At 46.3% G+C, this 22,980-nt stretch overlaps 1 protein-coding gene across 3 annotated transcripts in view; it reads right to left on the minus strand.

The window, feature by feature from the left end:
- ADAM19 (ADAM metallopeptidase domain 19) overlaps positions 1–20,947 on the minus strand; it is a 99,239-nt gene extending 78,292 nt beyond the window's left edge. The window contains exons 1-3 of one of the 3 annotated variants that reach the window (XM_032158493.2): positions 20,751–20,946; positions 15,770–15,855; positions 9,299–9,369 (exon numbers count right to left, since the gene is read on the minus strand). In XM_032158493.2, the coding sequence (XP_032014384.1) occupies positions 9,299–9,369; positions 15,770–15,855; positions 20,751–20,844 (251 nt within the window). In that variant the 5' untranslated portion in view covers positions 20,845–20,946. Of the gene's footprint in view, positions 1–9,298; positions 9,370–15,769; positions 15,856–20,750 lie in introns of all 3 variants that reach the window. The other 2 variants (XM_032158492.2, XM_032158491.2) reach the window with 2 other exon arrangements.
- Positions 20,948–22,980: the final 2,033 nt, after the last annotated feature.

Genomic DNA, 22,980 nt, shown 5'->3' on the forward strand with positions numbered 1-22,980 from the left:
TCTTCTTAATTACATTTGGAAACCAACTCAGGGGAATTCCCTCTGACTTCATTCTTAAATGTTTTTCTGACCCTGCAAAACACAAATAACAGTGTCTATTTATTGTGCTCTCATAGTGCACCAGGCACCCTGTAAATCCTTTAAGAGCATTACGTTATTGAATTCCACACACATCCTATGAGGTTATTATCCCCATCACGTAGATGAGAAAACTGAGACTCTCAAAGGTTGAGCGACTTGCCAAAGCTTACACCTCCAGGTAGTGCAAGGAGCCAAGCTCAGGATGCACACCTGCCTGGATTACACTATCACATTACACTGACATGCAAATTCTAACCAGGGCCTGGGAAAGGTAGGAGGAAAGGGAAGGGGGAGAATAGAACAATGGAGAAGAAATGCCAGCGCTAACCAAAGAAGAGCCCAAAGCATACTGAGCCAGGACTATGCATCTGAGAGGCAATATATTGCCCCAGTTAAAAGTCTGGACTTGGGAGTCACACAGATCTAGCTTCACATCCTGGCCCTGCTCTTCCCACCCACATGACTTTGAGCAAGTCACACTGCTCCACACCTCAGGGTCCCCATCTGCCAAATAGGGCTAATATAGGAATCTACTCTTCATTGGTTGGTTGTGACAAGTGAAGTAGATGACCCATGTAAATACCACAGTACGATGCCTGTTATACAGGCATCTCCTACTTTTTAGCTATCACCATTTGTTAATATGTGACAATCATTCCTAGTTATCCTCAGCCAGAAGTTCCCTAAGGGCAGACAGAGCATCAGAGAACATGACCCAGAACTTAGGTAATGTAGATAAGCAATAACCACACAGATTATTGCTCAATATGTTTTTTTCTCTTGTCATTTTCATGCTTGAAGAAAGCTGCAAGGGCCACATGTCACGGCTTGCATCCCCAAAACACTTGAAAACATTTGTTCTGGACTTTGCATTAATACAAATTAGCATGTATTGAAAACCTGCTTGCTATGTGCCAGACGTTGTACTAAGCACATTGTAATACATTATCTCCTAACCTCACAAACCCTATGCGTGTGTTACCCGGGCCTAGTGTGTAATAAATTGTCACAAATTTGGTGGCTTCAAACAACAGAAAGTTGTTTTCACACAGCTCGAGAGTTCAGAAGAATGAAATCGGTATTACTGGGCCAAAATCAAGGGGTCAGCAGGGCTGCGCGCCCTCTGGGAGAATCTGTTTCTTGCCTCTTCCAGCTTCTCCTTGGCTTGTGGCTGCACCACTCTAATCTCTGCCTCTGTGGTCACATCACTGTCTCCTGTTCTGTCTATAGTCAAATCTCCTTCTGCCTCCCTCTTACAAATATATTTGCCATTGTATTTAGGGCCCATCCAGGTAATCCAAGATAATCTTCCCATCTCAAGATCTTTAATTTCGTTGTTGTTGTTGTTGTTGTTGTTGTTGTTGTTGTTGTTGTTGTTGTTGTTGTTTGAGACGGAGTCTCGCTCTGTTGCTGAGGCTGGAGTGCAGTGGTGTGACCTCCGCTCACTGCAACCTCTGCCTCCCAGGCTCAAGTGATTCTTCTTTACTGCAACCTGTTTTATCAGCAAGGTTTTTATAACCTGTTTTTTTTTCTTTTTCCTTTTTTTTTTTTTTTTTTTTTTGTTTTTTTTTTTTTTTTTTGAGATGGAGTCTCACTCTATTGCCCAGGCTGGAGTGCAGTGGCACAATCTCAGCTCACTGCAACCTCTGCCTCCCGGGTTCAAGCAATTCTTCTGCCTCAACCTCCTGAGTAGCTGGGATTACAGGGGCGCACCACCACGCCCAGCTAATTTTTGTATTTTTAGTAGAGACCGGGTTTCACCATGTTGGTCAGGCTGGTCTCGAACTCCTGGCCTCAGGTGATCCACTTGCCTTGGCCTCCCAAAGTGCTAGGATTACAGGAGTGAGCCACCGCGCCCAGCCTCAAGATCTTTAACTTAATCACATCTGCAAAGATTCTGCCACATGTTCCAGGGATTCGAATGTGGTTATCACTGGAGGGGAGAGGGTGCATTTTTCAGCCTTCCACACCCTGCAATGAAGGTATCAATGTCTCTATTTTCTGTGCAAGTGCTGTAATGTAGTAAGAGGCAGGCAGGACTGAGTTTGACTCCTGGCTATGCCCAATACTGGGTAAATTACTTAAACTCCTCATGCTTGAGTTTCATTATAAAATGCAGACAACAATATCTCATTCAAAGGGTTGCCATGAGGATTCAATAAGACACTGTGTGAAGTGCCTTTTCCAAGGTATCCATTCTCAGCAAATACTCACAAAGCAGTGAGTATTATTACTATTATTTGAGACAGCGTCTGGCTCTGTCAACCAGGCTAGAGTGTGGTGATATGATCTCAGCTAATTGCAACCTCCACCTCCTGGGCTCAAAAGTTCCTGCCACCTCAGCTTCCTGAGTAGCTGGGACTACTAACAGTAGTATTACTATGAATACAGACGAAGAAGTAAAACTTAGAAGGCAAGTGACTTACCAAAGACCATCCAACCAGGAAGTGTCAGTATCTGGAATTGAATCAGGGTCTCTGGGACCAAAGTCTAAATCTGTTCTACTCTATGGATTACGATGTTTAAGGCTTGTGTGCACAAGGCTTTCAGAATCAACACATCTAGGCTATTTCAATTTTGGACGCTCTCTGATACCTTAGGCAAGTGTATCATGAAGCTGCATCCCTTCAGATCACCAGGCTTATTATTGAGTCTGAGCTTAAGCAATGGACCCTAAGAAAGTGATATCATGTTTCCAACAATTTAAAAACAATGGCATCTTAGTCCATTCTGGCTGCTATAACAAAACAGCATAACCTGGGTAGCAAATAAGCAACAAATTTACTTCTCACATTTCTAGAGTCTGGGAAGTCCAAGATCAAGGCATCAGCAGATTTGATGTCTAGTGAGGGCCCTCTCTCCGGTTCATAGTCGGTAGCTGCTAGCTGTGTCTTCTCCTGGTGGAAAAGGTGAGCTCATTCTCTGGGGTCTCTTCTATCAGGGCACTAATCCTATTCATGAGAGCACAGCCCTCATAAATGAATCATATCCAAAAGGCCCCACCTCCTAATACCATCACCTTGGGGACTAGGACTTCAACATAAGAATTTAAAGGGAGACATAAACATTCAGTACATTGCAAATGGAGACCCTGCTTATGCAGGGGTGGGGTTGAGAGTTTGGCTTATAAAAAATCACATCAGACTGGCTGGCAATCCATTTGTTCTGCAACTCCAGGCATTTGGGACAACATGGGAATTGCAAATGAAATCATTCTCAGTCTACAAAGCTACAATTAGAAACTACATCTCAAACAGGACTACCAGGTCTCTCTGGGATGACGTGCCTAGCACAGCACTTGGAATTTAAATCCACTCATGCATTCACTGCCTTCAGCGTCAACACAGCAGGGTTAAACCAGTTCTTGATACTTCCAAAGAACATGGGAAGAAAATTTCAGACACCGCAGGCAGCTCTCATCAAATTCTGGTGTCCCCACCCATTCATCCAACTGTTTCCTCAGCACCCGTCTCCCTGGGTTATACAACCTTAGCCATGGGGAATGGGGAGCCCAGCTGCGAGTAGAGTTTGGAAAAACATTTTGAATACTTTAGATCTGCCAAATACTTGGTTAAAGAATGATATCCTTTAATTTCTTGAGCCATGTGTATTTTAAGTGCAATGTAATCCATATGTCTATGACTCATTTAAATGCAACTCAGTGAAGCATGGTTTACTAAGAGCATTGGGATACCATCTAAGCCTTTCTAAGCTGCTCTTTGATCCAGGAAATTGAATTTTGCCAACAACAAATGAAGCTCCTGACAAGAGAGGGTCAAAGAGAGCTGTCCTTTATCCTAGGTAAGATGTTAAAGTCTACTCTTGACCTGGGAGGAAGTTGGGAGGGTGGAGGTGGGGAGAGCTCCACTGCCTAAGTGGTATTCAGGGTTTTGCTTTGGGTCTGCTACTATTTCTACCAGGTCTCCTTGAAAAAGAAGCGCAGGAATAAGAGATGGCAACTAATCTGCCCGTGTGTTGCTGAAAAATCCCTTTCCTGCCTGCTAATTCTGCCCTTCTTCAATTCTACCAGTATTATGCAATCCAAATTGTATAATGGACTTGAGGAAAAATGAGAAGGTTAGGGAGCTAGATTACTCCATTAGCACTGAATGACTGTTAATTTTCCAGATTGTAGCTTGATTTCCAGGACAACGAAAGCCTTCTCCTTCCCTATGATATCACTGAAGGACTGATAAGAAGTTAGGGATAGGAAGAAAGATTAAAGTCAGAAGTAATGATGGATATTAAAATCAGTAAACCTCTAAATGCCCAAATTCTGCCTTGACAATTGCAGTTCCCCAGGTGGTTTGGAGGTAAATACACTCACAAAAGAAAACAAATGCCCATTCTTATCAACTAAACTTGAGCAAATGGGATCTCTCTTTAGCTAACTCAGCTGGAGCACAAATGGATGGGGTGAGACCAAAGGACGTCTCTCCCTTTCTCAAGCCATCGTAATTTGGACTTGAGGAAGGACAGTATATTGAAGAGATGAGAGTCCTAGAATGTGTTTAAGATACTAGAAGACAGAAGCATATGGCCAAAGAGCCTCTGGGCAAAGTGCCTACTAGTTGAGCCGTTCATTTGCTTTTGCAGGTGATCTTGTAAAAGAGTGATCCTGCTCACTAGTAATGCGGCCCGGTGAGCATCCAGGAATCTGGTTGAGCAATTCAGTGTGCCCTCCTTTTGGGAAAAAGCCAAGAAAGGACAGGAGATGGCACTGGGGCTCACACAGCCCTGTTCATCTCCCTGGATGCCTGTAGCTAACTAAGGAGGATTCCATTTGATTTCAGCAAACAAGTTTTTGTCACATATGGGTTCCTGGGTTGGTGAGGTAGTCTCAGGACATGGGGAAAAGAACATGGAGAAAAAATATGGATTAATGCTCAAATCTGTGGGTTGTGTAAACAGCAGTCTATAATTTCTGCACTGTAGTTTCCCTTCTTGTATTTTCTGTTGCCTGAACCAGCGGGTTCTGACCTAGAAGTTCATCCCCAACTTCAAGGTCCCGTGATTTGGGGCACCCTTTTCCTTTATCCCACTGCCCAATATTTCCCAGGATGTCTCCACAGGTAGAGCAAATTTCCTGAGGCAGAGACTTCTTTTGCATTTTTCTACTCACAGAGCGTCCTTTAAAGAGGTAGTGCAAGAAGAGCCTTCAGAGCCTATCCGGGGCCAAAATCTGCATTTTACAGATGAGAAAGCTGAGGCTCAGGGGAGCTGGCTGGCTTTTTGACCAATTCCACATCATCTGTCTCTGAGGTCAATGCTATGTCCACTGTACCACACTGCCTCAATCACAAGTTTCTCCAACAGCAGCTATGCACGAATCTTTGCAAATTATGCGATTACATGTGTGTATAAATATTAAACAATGTAATATATACTTTATTAGAGCAGAGGACTGTCTTCATGACATCCAGTTGAGTTCAAAAAAGGAAATGCTGGAGCAATATGTCTGGCGTAATCTCAGTTCTGCTCCTCCCTGCCCAACAAAAATAGCAGCTTCTGTGTGACTGTGTCTGTATGTGACTGTGACTGTATGTGATTGTGTCTGTGAGGATTCGTGTGCATGTCCTTGTATGCATAGAAAAGACCCAGGGTTTGCTCACCAAACAGCAGTGGATTTTCCTTGTGGGAGGGAAACTTTCATTCTTTTGTTTATTTGGAATTGCTACATGTTTTACAATGAGCATGCTTTGCTTTTGCAATTTAAAAACAATGAGCAAGAAATAATCATAGCTACTGTGAGCTTGGAATACAAACAAGGCACTCTGCTAAGTCCTTCACCTGCACCATCTCATTTCATCCTCCCTGTGGCTCTATGACATGGGACTATAATTACACCCCAGATGCACAAACTGAGGCTTAAAGAGGCTACAAGGTAGTAAGTGACAGAGCCAGGATCTGAACACAGGAATAACCGACACAAAAGCAATGCTCAGATCATCCCTAAAGGGTCACTGTTTTTCACCTGCACTCAATAGAAAAAAGCATGTGTGCTTCTCACGGATGTCATCTGTTTATCCTGAGTTGCTTCAAAGCAGGGACAGGCTGCCGGCTGCCGTGCTATTGTAAGACACCTCAGTGTGTCTGCCGCCTGAGCTGAAGCTCTCTTTGCTGTGTTCCCCCTCCTCTCCTGGCCCATGCCCCATGCCTTTCCATCCTCACCATTCTTGGCGATCTCTCCATGTGTGAATTCCATTAAAGGCTTGCTCACTGCTATTTTGGGCGATGCATTAACACGTGGGCTTTGATTTGATGGGAGAAGGCCAGACATGGCAGGATGATGAAAAAGAAATTTAAAATGTCCTCTCCCTCCCCCCAGAGTCCCAGAAGCCCTCCCTCACCGCTCCCAGGAGACCTGAGAACCCAGTGTATGGGGAAATGTACAGAGGGAGAGTGGAAACCTTCATCATCTGTTAGGGCCTTTGAACGTGGCTGTTCCCTCTCCTTGGAATTGTCATCTCTCAGCTGCCCATATGGCTCACTCCATCACCTCCTTCAGGTCTTGGCTCAAGTATCAGTTCACCTGAAAGGACTTCCCTGACTGCCATTCAGAAACAGCAGCTCCTTTCTACCTCCACACTCCCCTGGCCCCACTCCCTATGTTCCTCTGTCTCCTGCGAAGCACCCATCACCTGACAGACGGTGCACTCACTTGTCTGCTTACCGTTTCCCACTAGAATAGAAGCTCCATAAAGACTGAACTGTTTTATTCACAGCTTTATCCCCAGTACCTGCACTGGTGCCTGAAATGTCACAGAGGCACATAGATTAAAAAAAAAAAAAAGTATACATTGATCGAGGAGGTTAAGAACAAGAGGCTGAGAAATGGCTTGGCCCAGGGCCTAGTTTCCCCCAAATATCATGAGATTATAGAAACTTCAACACAGTGATTTGAAAAATTAGAAAGTCATCTCCCCCGCTCCAAAGCTGTTTTGAATCTGAACTCGCACGCACCATGAATGAGAAGGCTTTGGGAAATAAACACACTAGGAAGTCGTGTGCAGTTGGAGTTCCGCTCACTAACACATGTTCAAAACAAAAAGCCCAATTTGGATGAAAATAGCAGGAAGTCGTCCCCCAGGGACACCTGGTGAGGTCATATTGCTTGGCTCTGCTGCTTCCATTTTTACCAACTCTGCTGCCTTCTGCCAACTCAAGGAGGCCAGGAACCACATCCAGCCCCATGCGGCTCAATGGGAAAGAGCTGCTCTCGGAAAAGCAGATGCTAGAACCACAGCCCCGGGCTCTCCTCTGGAGCCTCAGTGTGGGACGATAAAAATCCCAAGGGTGGCTGGCCACTCACCACGCGCTCTGCAAGCACTTCCTGCACTTCACCTCATTTATCCTCACAACCATCCCACGAGGCTGGCCTTATTACCCTCATTTTACAAACAAGGACACTGAAGTTCCAAAAGATTCAGCCATTTGCCCTGGGTCACGTTCTGTAACTCCAGACTCACACCAAAAATACACATGATCCTAGTTTCAGCTCTTTCATTTACTTGCTGGGTGGCCTCAGACAAATGCCTATCCGTCTCTGAATCAAAACTTCTGCATCCATAATTTCAGAGTTTTCTAAGATCATTCCATTCAGTGTTTTCTAAGGCATCTTCCCGCCTTAACTTCCTATGGTCTGTAGCAGATGTTTCAAAATAGGAGGGAAGGATAGAGACTTGAGTCCTGGGACTCCTGCTTGGCCAGTCCAACTCCTAAAGATTTTCCCACAACGCCGACACTATCAGTTGGGCTGACCAGAGGAAACTGAAGGGCCACAGGCTCTACTGGGGGCAGAACAGGAGAGATTAGACACAGGCAACAACAGGGAACACTTAGACTAGAGTTAATGGGAACAAAGCTGCCATGAGAAATAAAGGCAGGCCCCCGAGAGACACAGTCAAGAACAAACCCTCTAAGGGCCTTTTCTTATAGGACCAAAGGAAGACAACACAAGGAAAAATCCAGGGCCAATAGATGCTGCACTGCCTGGGGACGCAGCTGGCCAGGTCTATTCCAGGGACACAGGAGAGAAGACACACAGCCTAAACTGGCTTTACTCTCAAGAGAGGAACAAAAATGACTGTGATCCCCATCTTTCTGGCTTCCCAAGGCCACCATGTCCTGGAGGCAGAGGAAGGATGTGGATGAAGCCCCACCACTGCACAAGCTGTGAGTTGTATTTTAACCACACTCGGGACACCACTCATCCTCCTTTGCAAGTGCCCAAAAAGCCCAAATTTGGAATAAATTATATTCTCCCTTTCCACCCAAGCCTAAAAGCTATTCCCATCCTTTTGTATACAGGAAGGTCCTTCTTCATCCTTTTCTTGGCAGTGATGCATTTGATTACTCATTGGCTTCCAGGGGGTTCTGGAGGCTGCCAAGAGGAGACAGGCAGCTCTCCAAGCCATGCAGCCTTATCTGCGACGTCTGTGTGGCAGAACGAAAAGTGGGACGGTCGGTGGGGAAATACCAAATGTTTTCAGAGTCCCTCGGCCAAGTAAGGAGAGCTCTTCATGGCTAAGTAGATGGGGAATGGCCAAAGAATGAGCCACAGACATAGCCCTACATCGTGCCCATTCACCTCCTCCATTACATGAATCCAGATATGACTGCGTCTGATGGCAAATCAATGTGCAAGTGCCTCTGAGCCAGGCTACCACCCAAGATGAATGAGGTTAGGAAGAGGGAAGAGCCGGGCCCGATGAAGCCAGGAGACTGTTGACGATGCCCTGTTGACAAAATCTCAGATGCAGCTGAACCAGAACACATGGAACAATCTGAGTCTGAGGCTCCAAGCCCCAGCACACCCTGCTTTGCTCGCTCCTCTCTGCTGTTTTCCTCTAATCTCCTTGATTTCCTGCCACGCACTGGGCTGGCGCTAGTAAGGCAGCTGCCAAAGACCTCCGGTCCATCCACTCCCTTAATCTCACACATACACAGACCTCTGTGTGCCCGCAGTGAACTCCAGGGGCCCCCGAAATACTGCCTAAGGAAATTTTAGCAACACATTTAGCAGTCCAGCAATCTCACATCAACTCAAGAGGCTGTGGAAAGGCTCTGGCTTTGCAAGATGCTGCCTGAAAGGCACCAAGGACTGACAGCTTGGGGTCACTCCATTAACTGCTTCCTTCCAGAACAGCGACACCTGCGTCCGGCGTTGACACAGAAGTTATTTGTTTCATTTTAGACAAAGGAGGAGTCCACTTACTCATTCTTCTCCAGGTCCAGGATCAGTTCTCGCCCCTCAGCCATTACCCTGAGCTCAGCTTTGAGTGGATGCTAAAAGCAACAACAAAACAATGTCAGTTCCTAAAAGCCGGCACCCTGGCTCCCAGGGTCGGGCACAGGATCTAGCACAGCGCTCCGACATTGATCCACAGGAAGTGAATGAGCAAAGGTCAATTGCATTTCCAGCCCACATGTAAAATGACCTCAATCCCAGAATGACCCAAATCCTTCCCCCATCTGCTTTCTCCTGAAAGGCATAGGGAAGAAACTCGAGGCTGCAATGTGGTGTAAGTGTATGTACGTGGTGCAGTGAAGGGAAACACTGGAAAACACGATCTCCAGCAGTAAATGTCCTGCAGAGTCAGATCTGGATTCAAGCACCGGCTCTGACACCTGCAGCTGTGTGAAGTCGGACACGTTGCTGAGCCTCCCCACATCTCAGTTTCTTCATGTATGATACAGAGATAGTAATAGTCAATTTGATGGGCATCTTGTAAGGATTGAGTGAGATAATTAGCATAAATAATGTATCACAGTGCCTGGCACACGGCAAGCCATGATACATGTTGCCTATTATCTTGTAAAATACTAGGGGATCCTCTTCGTAGTGGGTTCTTATCTCATTTTGGCTCTCCGTTTAGAAAACCCCAATCATCTCAGAGGAAGCAACTAAGAGATCCTCAAATTAAGGTTTTATAGGCCAAAAAGTAGATACATTTTACACATAAGCAGTTTGGTAGTGGCCACAGGTGCTACATATCCAGAACGGATCACTTAACATATACCAGTGGTTGATAAGCACAAAAACTATGTTCAGCATCGCTAATAAACCACCTCCCCACCTCCAGAAAAAAAAATTAAAAATAATAAGTTACCTTGAAAAAAATCAAAGTGCCAGAGGTTATCTAAAACTCTAAATCACAATGCACAATGCCCACTGTAAACTGGGCACTCGCAATCCCTACCACTGAGAATTTAAACTGACGGCAACTCTCTGAAAGATAACATGACAGTATGCACCGAGAGTTTAAAAATGTTTAGACTCGGCTGGGCACAGTGGCTCACGCCTGTAATCCCAGCACTTTGGGAGGCCAAGGCAGGCAAATCAGAAGTTTGAGACCAGCCTGGCCAACATGGTGAAACCCCGTCTCTACCAAAAATACAAAAATTAGCCAGGCATCGTGATGGGTACCTGTGACCCTAGCTACTCAGGAGGCTGAGGCAGGAGAATTGCTTGAACCTGGGAGGCAAAGGTTGCAGTGAGCTGAGATCACGCCACTGCACTCCAGCCTGGGTGACAGAGCGAGACACTTTCTCAAAAGAAAAAAAAAAATGTTTAGACTCAGGAATGTGAGGCTGTTTGAAAGGAATAAATGGAGGCACAGGCAAAGGTTTGTACATAAGGACATTTATTACTTATAATAATGAATAATGGGCCAGGCGCAGTGGCTCACACCTGTAATCCCGGCACTTTGGGAGGACGAGACGAGTGGACCACTTGAGGTCAGGAGTTCGAAACCAGCCTGACCAACATGGTGAAACCCCGTCTCTACTAAAAATACAAAAATTAGCTGGGCGTGGTGGTGCACACCTATAGTTCTAGCTATTCAGGAGGCTGAGGCAGGAGAATCGCTCAAACCTGGGAGGCGGAGGTTGCAGTGAGCCGAGATCATGCCACTGCACTCTAGCCTGAGCGATAGAGTGACACTCGGTCTCAAAAAAAAAAAAAAAAAAGTAATGAATAATGAAATGTAACTTAACTGTCCTAAATATAACCTGTTAGAGAATGGTTAAATAAATGATGATCCATTCATATGAAAGAACACCGAATGATCATTAAAAGCAGCAACTTTAAGTAGTTGGTAAGTTACTGACAAAATGTACACAATAATCATTAGTCAGAAAGCTCAAAATACAACACTGAATATTTTATTTAAATACACTTTGCAAAGGGAAAAATGTAGAGAGAAATAAGCCTAAAGGTTACCATAGCTAATGGGATCATGAGTTAATTCTGTTTTCTTTTGCACATCTTTCCACATGTTTATAATTGCTTTCATAGTTTAAGAAAAGAACTTTTTATTAATCTCTTTCTACTTTATTATTGTGGAGAATTTCTAAGAAATTTAAAATCCAAGTCATAAAAAATCTCCATGCTTCAACAATTCAACTTAAGGCTACTGAACTTTTTTCGAAGAAATAAATTATTTATTTAAAAAAGGATATTTACATATTTAAAACAGAACAGATTCTTTGGAATGTTTTAAACATAAGCTCTCTATTTTGGGACTAAGGAACTGACAACTTTTTTTGAGACAGGGTCTTGCTTTGTTGTGCAGGCTGGAGCGCAGTGGCACAATGATGGCTCACTGCAGCCTCAACCTCCCAGGCTCAAGCATACTGAGTAGCTGGGACCACAGGTGCGTGCCACCACACTGGGCTAATATTTTTAATTTTTTTGTAGATACTGGGGTATTACCATGTTTCCAAGGCTGATCTTGAACTCCTGGGCTCATGTGATCCTCCCAACTCAGCCTCCCAAAGTGTTGGTATTACAAGTGTGAGCCACCTCATCCAGCAGATAAATTCTTGAAGTCCCTTTCAATCCACAAAATCATTGCTAGAGTAGAACTTCTAGCCCTTCTAAGGTTGACCTCAAAGCTTAGTTCTTGCATGTCTGAGAAAGTAGGTCACCTGTTCTGCCGCCTCTGGTTAGAAGCCTACCTCGTCTAAGCACATTCCCCTTCCTCGCTGCAAACCCCACTCTGCATTAGGATTTGGGCATTTCTGAGACTTTGAGGTCACCAAGGGCTCTGATGAGATCTCAACATTCCGATCAACGGCTCTTGGGCAACCCTGGTCATTGCCTAATTAATCATATTACTTCATCTCAAGAAGGAACATTTCAAACCCACCGGAGTAGGAAGCTGGGGAAATGATTGACCAATAACTTTCACTAAGAGATTCACTTCTCTGTTTGTCATGCCCTGATTCAGCTCTGCCAACACCTATTCTGGTTGCAGATCCTTTGCCACTTTATGGAGTTTTTGAGGCAGTGCCCTGCACAATCACACTGAGCATCAGGGACCCCAGCCCCAAGTGGGCATTTAAGAAAGACCACACAGACTGGGCACGGTGGCTCACGCCTGTAATCCCAACACTTTGGGAGGCCGAGGTGGGCAGATCACTGGAGATCAGGAGTTCGAGACCAGCCTGACCAACATGGAGAAACCCCATCTCTACTAAAAATACAAAATTAGCCAGGCATGGTGGCGCATGCCTGTAATCCCAGCTACTTGGGAGGCTGAGGCAGAAGAATCGCTTGAACCCAGGAGGCAGAGGATGAGGTAAGCCCAGATCATGCCATTGCACTCCAGCCTAGGTAACAAGAGTGAAACTCCGTCTAAACAAAAAAAATAAAATAAAATAAAAAGGAAAGAAAGAAAGACGACACAGAAACAGAGCTATAGCAATTCCCTCATCCAAGAGGTAGGTAACCATGCGACTGCCCCCACAGAGAATGAATACTGCCCCAAATCAAAGCACTATCTTCCCCTCCCCCAAAGAGACACAAGCTGCAGCAAGAATAGTAATCTTTTTTTTTTTTTTTGACAGAGTCTTGCTCTGTCACCCAGGCCGGAGTGCAGTGGCCCAATCTTGGCTCACTGCAAACTCCGCCTACCGGGTTCAAGCCATTCTCATGCTCAGCCTCCCAAGTAGCTGGGATTACAGGTGTGCACCACCACGCCTGGCTAATCTTTGTAATTTTAGTAGATGGGATTTCTCCATGCTGGCCAGGCTGGTCTCGAACTCCTGACCTCAGGTGATCCACCCATCTCAGCCTCTCAAAGTGCTGGGATTACAGAGCATGAGCCACCATGCCCCGCCAGGAGAAGTAATCTTTATTTTTATGTGGGTGATCCAAAAATAATTCTCTCTATTCTGGAAGGTGCTCAGGCACTGATATTTAAAAAAGGATGTTCCCTTTTTCTATGGGGCATTTCAAGCAAAACAATGAAACTGCATTTTAAGGATCTATGAAGCTTTTCTGTTCAGCTCTACTGATGAGCTTTTCTGATGAAACTCCACTCTGTATTAAGAAGAGGCACCATCAGCTCTCCTCTCCTAGGAAGTACAGTAAGCTGACCCACTGTTTATACCTCTCCTAGGGATGGGTTAAAAATTTTTTCTCCTTCAGTCTAGATTAAATAGATCTTTAGCTCCATAGGGTATCGGAAATCTGTCCTATATTTGCATTCCCCTTAAGATCTAGTATAATATTTAGTATACAGTATAAGTGTTCAGTTAATGTTTAATGAATGTGAGCTTTAAGTCAGTGATGAGAAAAAGAGAAGAAAAAAATGTTTAATGAGTGAATTAATTATATAAATGAGAATGAGAGGCCTAAGTGAAATCCAGCCTCTAGTCTCTCTCTCTTCGACATTCATTCATTTGTTCATTCAACAAATAGTTACGGTGCCAGGCACTATGCTGACTATTCCTACAGAATACAATGACCCATATGCTGGGCAGACAATGATTGGGAACAAAGACAGGATCTGGTCCTCTGCTTTGTTCTCAGGCCCTTCCTGAGGATGCCCGGCATCCACATCTGGAGAGAACAAAGAAACCTCTATAAAAAGTAGCAGGTCCATTCCTCAGGCAGTATGAATAGGTTGCAATACCCAAGATCTTAATTGTTAAAAGTAATCTGCTCTAGGATGACCATCCATTAATTTGTCAAGACTTTTCCTGAAGCTATTTTCAGCCTCTCCTACTTTTTGATGAAATGAATTCCATGTGTTTACTGCCTTTAGGACAAAATGTTACTTGCTTTTATTTGTCCTGATTTTTTTTTTTTTTTTTGGGACAAGGTCTTGCATTGTCACTCAGACTGGAAGACAGTGATGCGACCATATCTTACTATAACCTCAAACTCCTGGGCTCAGACGATCGTCCCACCTCAGCCTCCAGAGTAGCTGCGACTACAGACACACACCCCTAGGCCTAGCTAATTTTTTCTTTTTTTTTTTTGTAGAGGTAGGATCTCAGTATGTTGCCCCAGGCTGGTCTTAAATTCCTGGCCTCAAATGATCCTCATGTCTCAGCCTCCCAAAGTGCTGGGATTACAGGCTTGAGCCATCGCACTTGGTCTGTCCTAAAATTTACACTGTTAGGTTCCCTTGGTAAATCCAAGTTGGAGCCTTTTTGGACATGTCTGTATTATCCTGGCCAGAGTTTCAAGGATCCTGGACATTACTCCTTTCCATTTATCTTTCCAGATTCAACAGCCACAATGTCTGAAGTCTTTCCTGACACATCTCTTTCCTGCTATAATCCTGCTCCTATATTTTGCCCAATAAATCACAAATCGTTTTAACCCAAAGAGATCTTAGAAAACAACCCCCCTCCCCAGCTTTCTTTTCTCCTTATTCTCTCTAAGCACTTTTTTATAAATGAGGAAAATCTACCACTTCAGCAAGTGGCAGGTCACATAGCTGGTTACTGGCACACAACTTGCTCTTTCACGTCTCACTTGGGCTGGAAAAAGCAAATCACAGTGGGGCACAGTGGCTGACGCCTGAAATCCCAACACTTGGGGAGGCCGAAGTGGGTGGATCACTTGAGGTCAGGAGTTCGAGACCACCCTGGACAACATGGTGAAACCCCATCTCTACTAAAAATACAAAATTGGCCTGGCTTCGCAGCACACACATGTAATCTCAGCTACTCCAGAGGCTGAGGCATGAGAATCGCTTGAACCTGCAAGGTGGAGCTTACAGTGAGCCAAGATCATGCCACTGCACTCCAGCCTGTGCGACAGTGAGACTCTGTCAAAACAAACAAACAAACAAAAAACAAAATAAAAAACAAAAACCAGAACCACAAAGAATATCCTAAATGCTCAGGTCCTCTCTGCAGGAACAGGACAGTGTTTCTTGTTTTCTCCCCAATCTCTTTGATAAAGCCATGCATTTTCCTGGTGTTCTGGCCAGGGGAGCCTACTGGATTTTAAGATACATTCCCCAGTACTAGGTCTCTACGCTGCCTCTTATTAAAATAGTTTACATTATTATCCTTTTTCTCTCCAAGTACATTATTCCTTCAAGAAAATGAAGTATGTATTATGCAGAGTAAAAATAACAATGACAATATTTAATGAATTCCAATCAAGACTGATTTCTGTGACACTAACACATTTGCACTTAGCTTGTGTCAGCATTAATGTGAATTTTCATTTCCTCAACTAATAGCATTTGGAAGTGTTCTAGAAGTTTGCCATACAAGGAAGGAAAGTCCCGTCTGTGATATCCAAAATGGGCACCCAGAGGATAGAGTAGGCTGGAAACAGAACTAATGGTGACGACTGGGATTCTAAGAAAGTTGAGTAGGTAGCCCAAACCTCAGTTGTCAACTCCTGCCAATGTAAATGAGGTCTTTTGAGTCTTACCTTTTCTCTCACGGGGCTTTCTGAAGTCTTCCACTGAGGTATGATTAGTTCATGCTGCAGCTTGGGGCTGCCTTCCCCACTTCCTCCTGCCAATACAAGATGCAAAACCATTGGAATCCCAGACCTCTATACCCCAGCTAAGCCACACTTGCACTTTCTGTGAGCTGCCCCTGCACTGGGTCATTAGAAGACTTGCTGGATTTCAGGCTCTTGGCACTTCCTAGGAACTAGGCACTCTAGGTGTCAGTGACATTGTGGTAAATAGGACATATAAGGTCTCTCTACTTGTAAAGGTGGGAGACAGACGATGAACAAATGTTCTCACATGCTATTAAGTACCCTGAAGAAAATAAGTTGGGGTCATGGAATAAAGAGACATCTAGCAGGAGGTGCCTATTTGAAACAGGATGATCAGCATAGATGGCATTTGAGTCCTGAGAAGCCAGAAGGCAGCCATGCAAAAACTTGGGGGAAGAGTGCCCCAGGTAGAGGAAATAGCAAGTGCAATGGCCCTGCCTGAGCAGAAGTGAACTTGGCCTGTTGAAGGCACAAGCATAAGGTAGGGGTAGCTGGTAAATGAAAGAGGAAGTTGGTATGAGATGTGGTCAGCAAGACAGCCATGGGTCTGATAATGCAGAGACCATGGAGAGTGTCTGGATTTTCTTATAAATAGACTTGGAAGGCACCGGGTGTTTTAAATACAGAGCAATATGATCTGTGTTGTTTAAAAAAGATCACTCTGCCTGCGTGGTGGAGAATGGGGGTGGGGTGAGGCAGAGCGGCGAGAGTGAGAGCAGAAGCAGGAAGGCCAGGCTAGAGATATGCCGGAGCCCTGGTGAGAGATGATGGTGGCTCAGATTAGAATGACATCAGTGGAGAGGAATGAAGCGGTGGGATTCTGGGCATATTCTGGAGGTCAAGCCCATGAATATTGCTCCCGTGGAGCTTTAGTTTTCTTGCCTGTAAAATGAAGACAATGATGCCACCTGCCCATCTCACAGCTTTATTGTGAAGAGTCAATATGAAATTGCCTCCTATTTCGCAGAGCATCAAGTTACATTAATTGGAACTTCCTAACGGCAAGTTTGCATTTGTATTCCACTTTCTACTTCCCAAATCACTCACCCAAACCAGTTCTCCTTCAGGCTCAGGGCAACCCTGGGAAGTAGGAAGTAGGAGTCCTGTTTTCTTTCGAGACTCCGTCTCGCTTTGTCGCCCAGGCTGGAGTGCAGTGGCGCAATCTCAGCTCACTGCAAGCTCCGCCTCCCGGGTTCACGCCATTCTCCTGCCTCAGCCTCCCGAGTAGCTAGGACTACAAGCACCCGCCACCACACCCGGCTAATTTTTTTGTATTTTTAGTAGAGACGGGGAGGAGTCCTGTTTTGCAAGAAAGAGAATTTAAACTATAGGAGAGATTTGTTCAGGGTGCTGGAGAACTCAAATACTGGCTGCAGACCATCTTAACAAAATGGTAATTTCCCGACACCTAAACGGACTGGTCCCCGTAGTGCTCCTGGGAATGGGGCCGAGGACCCCAAAATCTATTCTGTCTAAACTAACTACATCAATCATACAGAATATGAGTGATAAAAAGATGGCCGGTCGGGCGCGGTGGCTCACGCCTGTAATCCCAGCATTTGGGGAGGCCGAGGCGGGCGGATCACGAGGTCAGGAGATCGAGACCATCCTGGTTAACACGGTGAAACCCCGTCTCTACTAAAAACACAAAAAATTAGCCGGGCGCAGTGGCGGGCGCCTGTAGTCCCAGCTACTCGGGGGGCTGAGGCAGGAGAATGGCGTGAACCCAGAAGGCGGAGCTTGCAGTGAGCCGAGATTGCGCCACTGCACTCCGGGCTGGGCGAAAGAGCGAGACCCCGTCTCGAAAAAAAAAAAAAAGATGGCCATAGTTGTTCTGTTAGAGTGGTGATTATGAGTAATTATTAACATTCCCTTCAGAATACCGATATAATGCACTTGCAGTCAACATAGATTTTAAAAATAATCTTATTGGACCAACACCAATTCATCAGACAGGCAAATATTAGAAACAATGCATTCATATATTTATCAAATATTTTCTGAGTACTTAACTATGTGCCAAGTGCTATGCTATGAATAGCTGCTTAATATTCATAGAGGAACAAGACAAGCACACGGCAGGACAGGAACCTGTAATCTCAGCACTTTGGAGGTCCGAGGTGGGCGGATCACCTGAAGTCAGGAGTCTGAGACTAGCCTGGCCAACAAGGTGAAACCTGTCTCTACTAAAAATATGAAAATTAGCTGGGTGTGGTGGCGCATGCCTGTAATCCCAGCTACTCAGGAGACTGAGGCACGAGAATCCCTTGAATCTGGGAGGCCAAGATTGCGCCATTGCACTCCAGCCTGAGTGACAGGGCAAGACTCCATCTCAGAAAAAAAAAAAAAAGACAGGCATCGCTCTTGCCCTGGTGGCTCTGATAAGTCTAGATTATTTTAAACAAAAAGGAATTCTATAATATTTAATGGAACATTTAATGAAATTAAATGATATCTATGATTGTAAAAAAAATAGTGAAAGCAATCTAAAGTCTCACCAGAAGAGGAACACAGTACATGTTAAGAAAAGGTCTCCAAAACTTAGAAATAAGGCAAAGAGCAAGCAAGATGTCTTCTCAATGTCATATCAGAGCATTGTTTAACAGACCACCCACGGATTATTGCATTATCTAGGGGAATGTACCATTGACTTTTTATTTACCATTGATTAAAGGCTATACTCTGTGAAGTTATATAATCTATATATATATCTACAGATTTCTGTCTGACAGAGATGTAAGTGATTTCAGCATAGTAGAAAGATAACCTGGCCAGGCACAATGGCTCACGCCTGTAATCCTAGCATTTTAGGAGGCCGAGGCGGGCGGATCACCTGAGGTCAGGAATTTGAGACTAGCCTGGCCAACATGGTGAAACCCCGTCTCTACTAAAAATACAAAAACTAGCCGGGTGTGGTGGCACATGCCAATAAGCCCAGCTACTCAGGAGGCTGAGGCAGGAGAATCACTTGAACCCAGGAGGCAAAGATTGCAGTGAGCCCAGATCGTGCCACTGCATGCCAGCCTGGGCAACAGATAGAGACCCTGAAAAAAAAAAAAAGAAAGAAAGAAAAGAAGGAAGGAAGGAAATTAAAAAAGAAAGATAACCAAGAATTATGGTTTTGCTTCATGGGGCATCCACCATTTCTGCCTCTGTCCTGGGCCACATGATTTCAACATTCTTTCTCCGATGCTTGTATCACCCCTTTCTAATGCTCCCTGAATCAGCTTTACTCTCCTGTTTGCTACCTCATTAATGAGTTGAATAAATCTTGGCCACATTTGTATGAGTCGTGCTTTTAACTTTTGAAAACTTTGTATAGAGTCATTAAAATCATGTTTTACAGAGAATTTAATGATGTGGAAAATGCTCATGGTGTGAAGTGAAAAATGCAAGACACAAAACTGTACTTATGGGTATGGTTCCAATTTTATCAATATATACCCATAGGAACACACAAAGAATGGGGAGGGGAAAAAAAAACAAAATATCAACAGCAACTGTGGATTTGGGGGTTGCAGATCATTTTCTTTTTCACTTTTCGTTATTTCCCAGATATTCTACAGCAAGTGGTCTCCAAGGACTCAAAACTCAGAGAAGGCGCCTGTGCTAGGAGCAGTAACTTGCTTTCCTTGCCTTTCTTCATGCTTTTCTCCTGCACTAAGCACTGACACAGGCCTGGTGCTACCCTAGAACCTCCTGTGCCTCAGTTTCCCCTTCGGTACAATAGCTTAAAGGGCAGTTTCTTTGAGCCCTTTGGGAGGAACGCCCGACCTCGGCCCCTGGAAGTTCCGAACTGTCGGAAGAGCTCTCAGCCTCTGGGTTTGAGGCGGCCCGGGGGTCCAGCCAGCCCACCCTCGCTCCGCCGGTGCTCGCTTTATTTGAAAACGCTGACTGTTGGTCCCCCAGGCAGCAGTCTGGAGTCAGCCCAGCCCGTCTGCAGCGGTGGAGCCAGGGCTAAGCCTTCTCCGGTCGTAATGACAGAACCCGGGCACCGCCCCCCGGGACCATTCCTTCCGCGAAATTTGCGTAGAGCCCCCGAGGGATGGAGCCGGGGAGGGGGTTGGTGTCTGGGAAACTAGTCGTGAGAAACACGGACATCACCCGGCATTTTAGCTGGAAACATCGAGTCAGACCCCTTCGCTTCACAGAAGGGGAAACTGAGGACCAAAGAAGGCGGCCGTCGGGTTGGCGTGGAAAGAGAGCCCTGGTTTCCAGTGCCACCGCGGACCTCAACCCGTGGCGTGGCCATGGGCAAGTCCTTTCCCTTTTGTGGGCCTCGGTTTCCCCATCTGTGAAATGGGTGCGTTTGACTTGGCCTTCGGTAGGGCTCCTGCCAGCTCGGGGATCCTAAGTGTACGGCTGGAGATACCCAGCAAGCCATCCCCCAGCAAGGCTACCACAGTCTCCAGCGGGCATTTCATGTCCTACCCCACCAGTGTGGCAGGCACCGAGCCTGGTCCCAGGAAGCCGCTCCCAGGCCACACGGGCAGGGCGCTCGGGATGCTCGGCGTTGGCGAGTGCAGCGGGCGGTAGAGAGAAAGACAGAGAGGCGGAGCGGACACGAGGGACCGTGAGAAAACGGAGGAGGATAAGCCCCGAGAACGGCGGAAAGAGAAGCCAAAAGCAGAAAAACAGAGGAAGGAGAAGGCGAGAGGGGAAGGCAAGCCAGTGAGCCGACCGGCTGTTTTCTGGCTGCGCCGGGTTTCCCCGACCTCCGCCACCTCCCAGGGCGCACAACGTGGGAACAAAGCCCGGGCTCCCAGGCTGGGGGCGGCGGGGGCGCAGGCCCCGCGGAGTTGCAGGAGGCGCAGGGGTCGCGGTCCCAGCGCTCCGGAACCGCAGGGCTACTCCCAGGTCTCCGGGCCACCCAGTCTCCATCCCCCGGCTCCTGGCCACTTACTTGTCCATCCAGGCTCCCGCGCCGCCCGCGGCCGGAGGAGCTGCAGGGCAAGCGCCAGCAAGCAAAGCCGGGCGGCGCCTGCGCCCCCTGGCATGGTGGCGGCGGCCCTTAGCACTCGGCGCTCACACGCCCTCAGCCATGCCTGCCCCCTGCCCGGCGGTGGAGGCGCGTCTGGAACCCCCCGGCTCGCCCCGCGCCTCCCCACCCGGCTCCCAGCCCTCGGCCGATACGCTCCGCCCCCAGCCCCGCGGGGCTCCGCCAGGGGATGGAGGAGGGGAGGCTCCAGCCCGGAGGGGGCTGGAGGGAGGGGCCGGGGAGGAGCTGGCGAGACTCGGGGGAGCGGGGCTGGCTCAGGTGAGGGAGACCGCGGGGAAGGGAGAATCCGAGCCCCCAAGGAGGAGGGATTCGTGGTGGACGCGGCCTGTAGAGGGTCGGGGACTCGGGCTTCCAGGAGTTAAACTGGACCCCTCTCCGCACAGCGGCCGATTTACTGTCCCGCACTGTGCCAGATGCCTTGGGTGACACTCAGAGGTGACTCACCCAGCGCTGTCCCCCCAGGGGCCTCCACTCTCGGAGACAGGCTCAGAAAGAGTTAACCCAACCGCCAGGCACAAAGAACTAAGTGCTATATAGACTTCTTTTTTTTTTTTTTTTTTAAGCAGGACACAAATCCAGAAGACATTCCTTCTGCCTGGGAGGAGGGAGTGGTGAAGACCAGAGGAATCCCAGAGGAGAAGACATCTGAGATCGGGAGAAGGAGAAATGGAACATCAGGCGGAGGAAACAGCCCAGACAATCGCGCTGGGACCTGAAAACCCTTGGGCTGCATGGGGGGAGAAAACCAGAATTGGGGATGGTTAGGGTTTTGGAGGGAAACACAGGGAGATGTGACCAAAAATAATAATAACTACTGTTACTTATTGAGGACTTTCTATGTACTAGAATAAGAAAATCGTGATAGCTAAGACTGATAAAACGCTAAGTGTCAAACACTGTCTTCAGCACTTTACACATATTCACTTATTTAATTAATCGAAGAAAATAACTTTTATTAGCCAGGGACTCTGCATACATTATCTCTTTTCATTAGCCCAATAAACCCATGGGGTAGGTACTAGTACTATCCCTGTTTTAGAAATGAGGAAATCAAACCTGAGAGGCTAAACCACTTGCCCAAGATTACACAGCTGATGTCAGTGCCGAGATTCAAACCCACATCCGTGTAACTCCAGAGCCTGATGCAACACACCTTATTTTCCAGGTGGAGAAACTGATAATGAGAGAGAAATGACTTGCCTAAGATCCCTCAGCAAGTTTTAGCAAAGCCTCGTTGTAGAAACCCAGCCTCAAACCTCGTCCATCTGTTCCTTTTTCTGAGCCTCTTTAGTCAAACCCAGGTTGACTAGAGAAGTGCTATGTGTTGGAGAGGGCAAGGCACTCCTGAAGATGATGGGTAGGTAGGTCTATCAAACCCTACTCATGGGCACCCATGAGGGAAATCAAATAAGTGGTTCTGGCCATTAATGTCGTTTGGGACTCCATTAGTCTCCTCCAGCTGCCGTAAAATTCGTATCTTTCTGTGAACCCAAAATATCTGGGAGAGGTCTCAGTCAATTTAGAAGGTTAATTTTGCCAAGGTTAAGAACGTGCTCATGACATAGCCTCAGGAGGTCCCAACATGTGCCCAGGGTGGTCGGGATACAGCCTCCTTTTATATATTTTGGGGAGACTTGAGACATCAATCAATATGTGTACGATGTACATTGCTTCCAGTCCGGTAAGGCAAGACAACTCCAAGCTGCAGAAGGGGTGGTGCTTCCAGGTTATAAGTAAAATAAGAAACAGAAGAGGTTACATTCTTTTGAGTCCTTGACCTTCCACCGAATACACAATTTAGTCTAGCTCAGTGAATCTGCATTTTTACATAAACAATAGGGCAGAAGAAGCAATCAGATATGCATTTGTTTCCGGTGAGCCTCAGAGGGATGACTTTAAATTCTGTCTGTCCTTTGTCCACAAGGAATTTCCTTGTGTGAAAATTGTGAGGAAGGTATGTAGCTGTTTACCTTTGTAGCTATCTTATTTAAGAATAAGATGGTGGCCTGGCACTGTGGCTTATGCCTGTAATCCCAGCACTTTGGGAGGCCAAGGCGGGCAGATCACCTGAGGTCAGGAATTCAAGACCAGTCTGACCAATGTGGCGAAACCCTGTCTCTACTAAAAATACAAA

This window comes from Hylobates moloch, unplaced genomic scaffold (assembly GCF_009828535.3).
Source record: "Hylobates moloch isolate HMO894 unplaced genomic scaffold, HMol_V3 SCAFFOLD_6, whole genome shotgun sequence".
Classification (NCBI taxonomy): Eukaryota; Metazoa; Chordata; class Mammalia; order Primates; family Hylobatidae; genus Hylobates; species Hylobates moloch.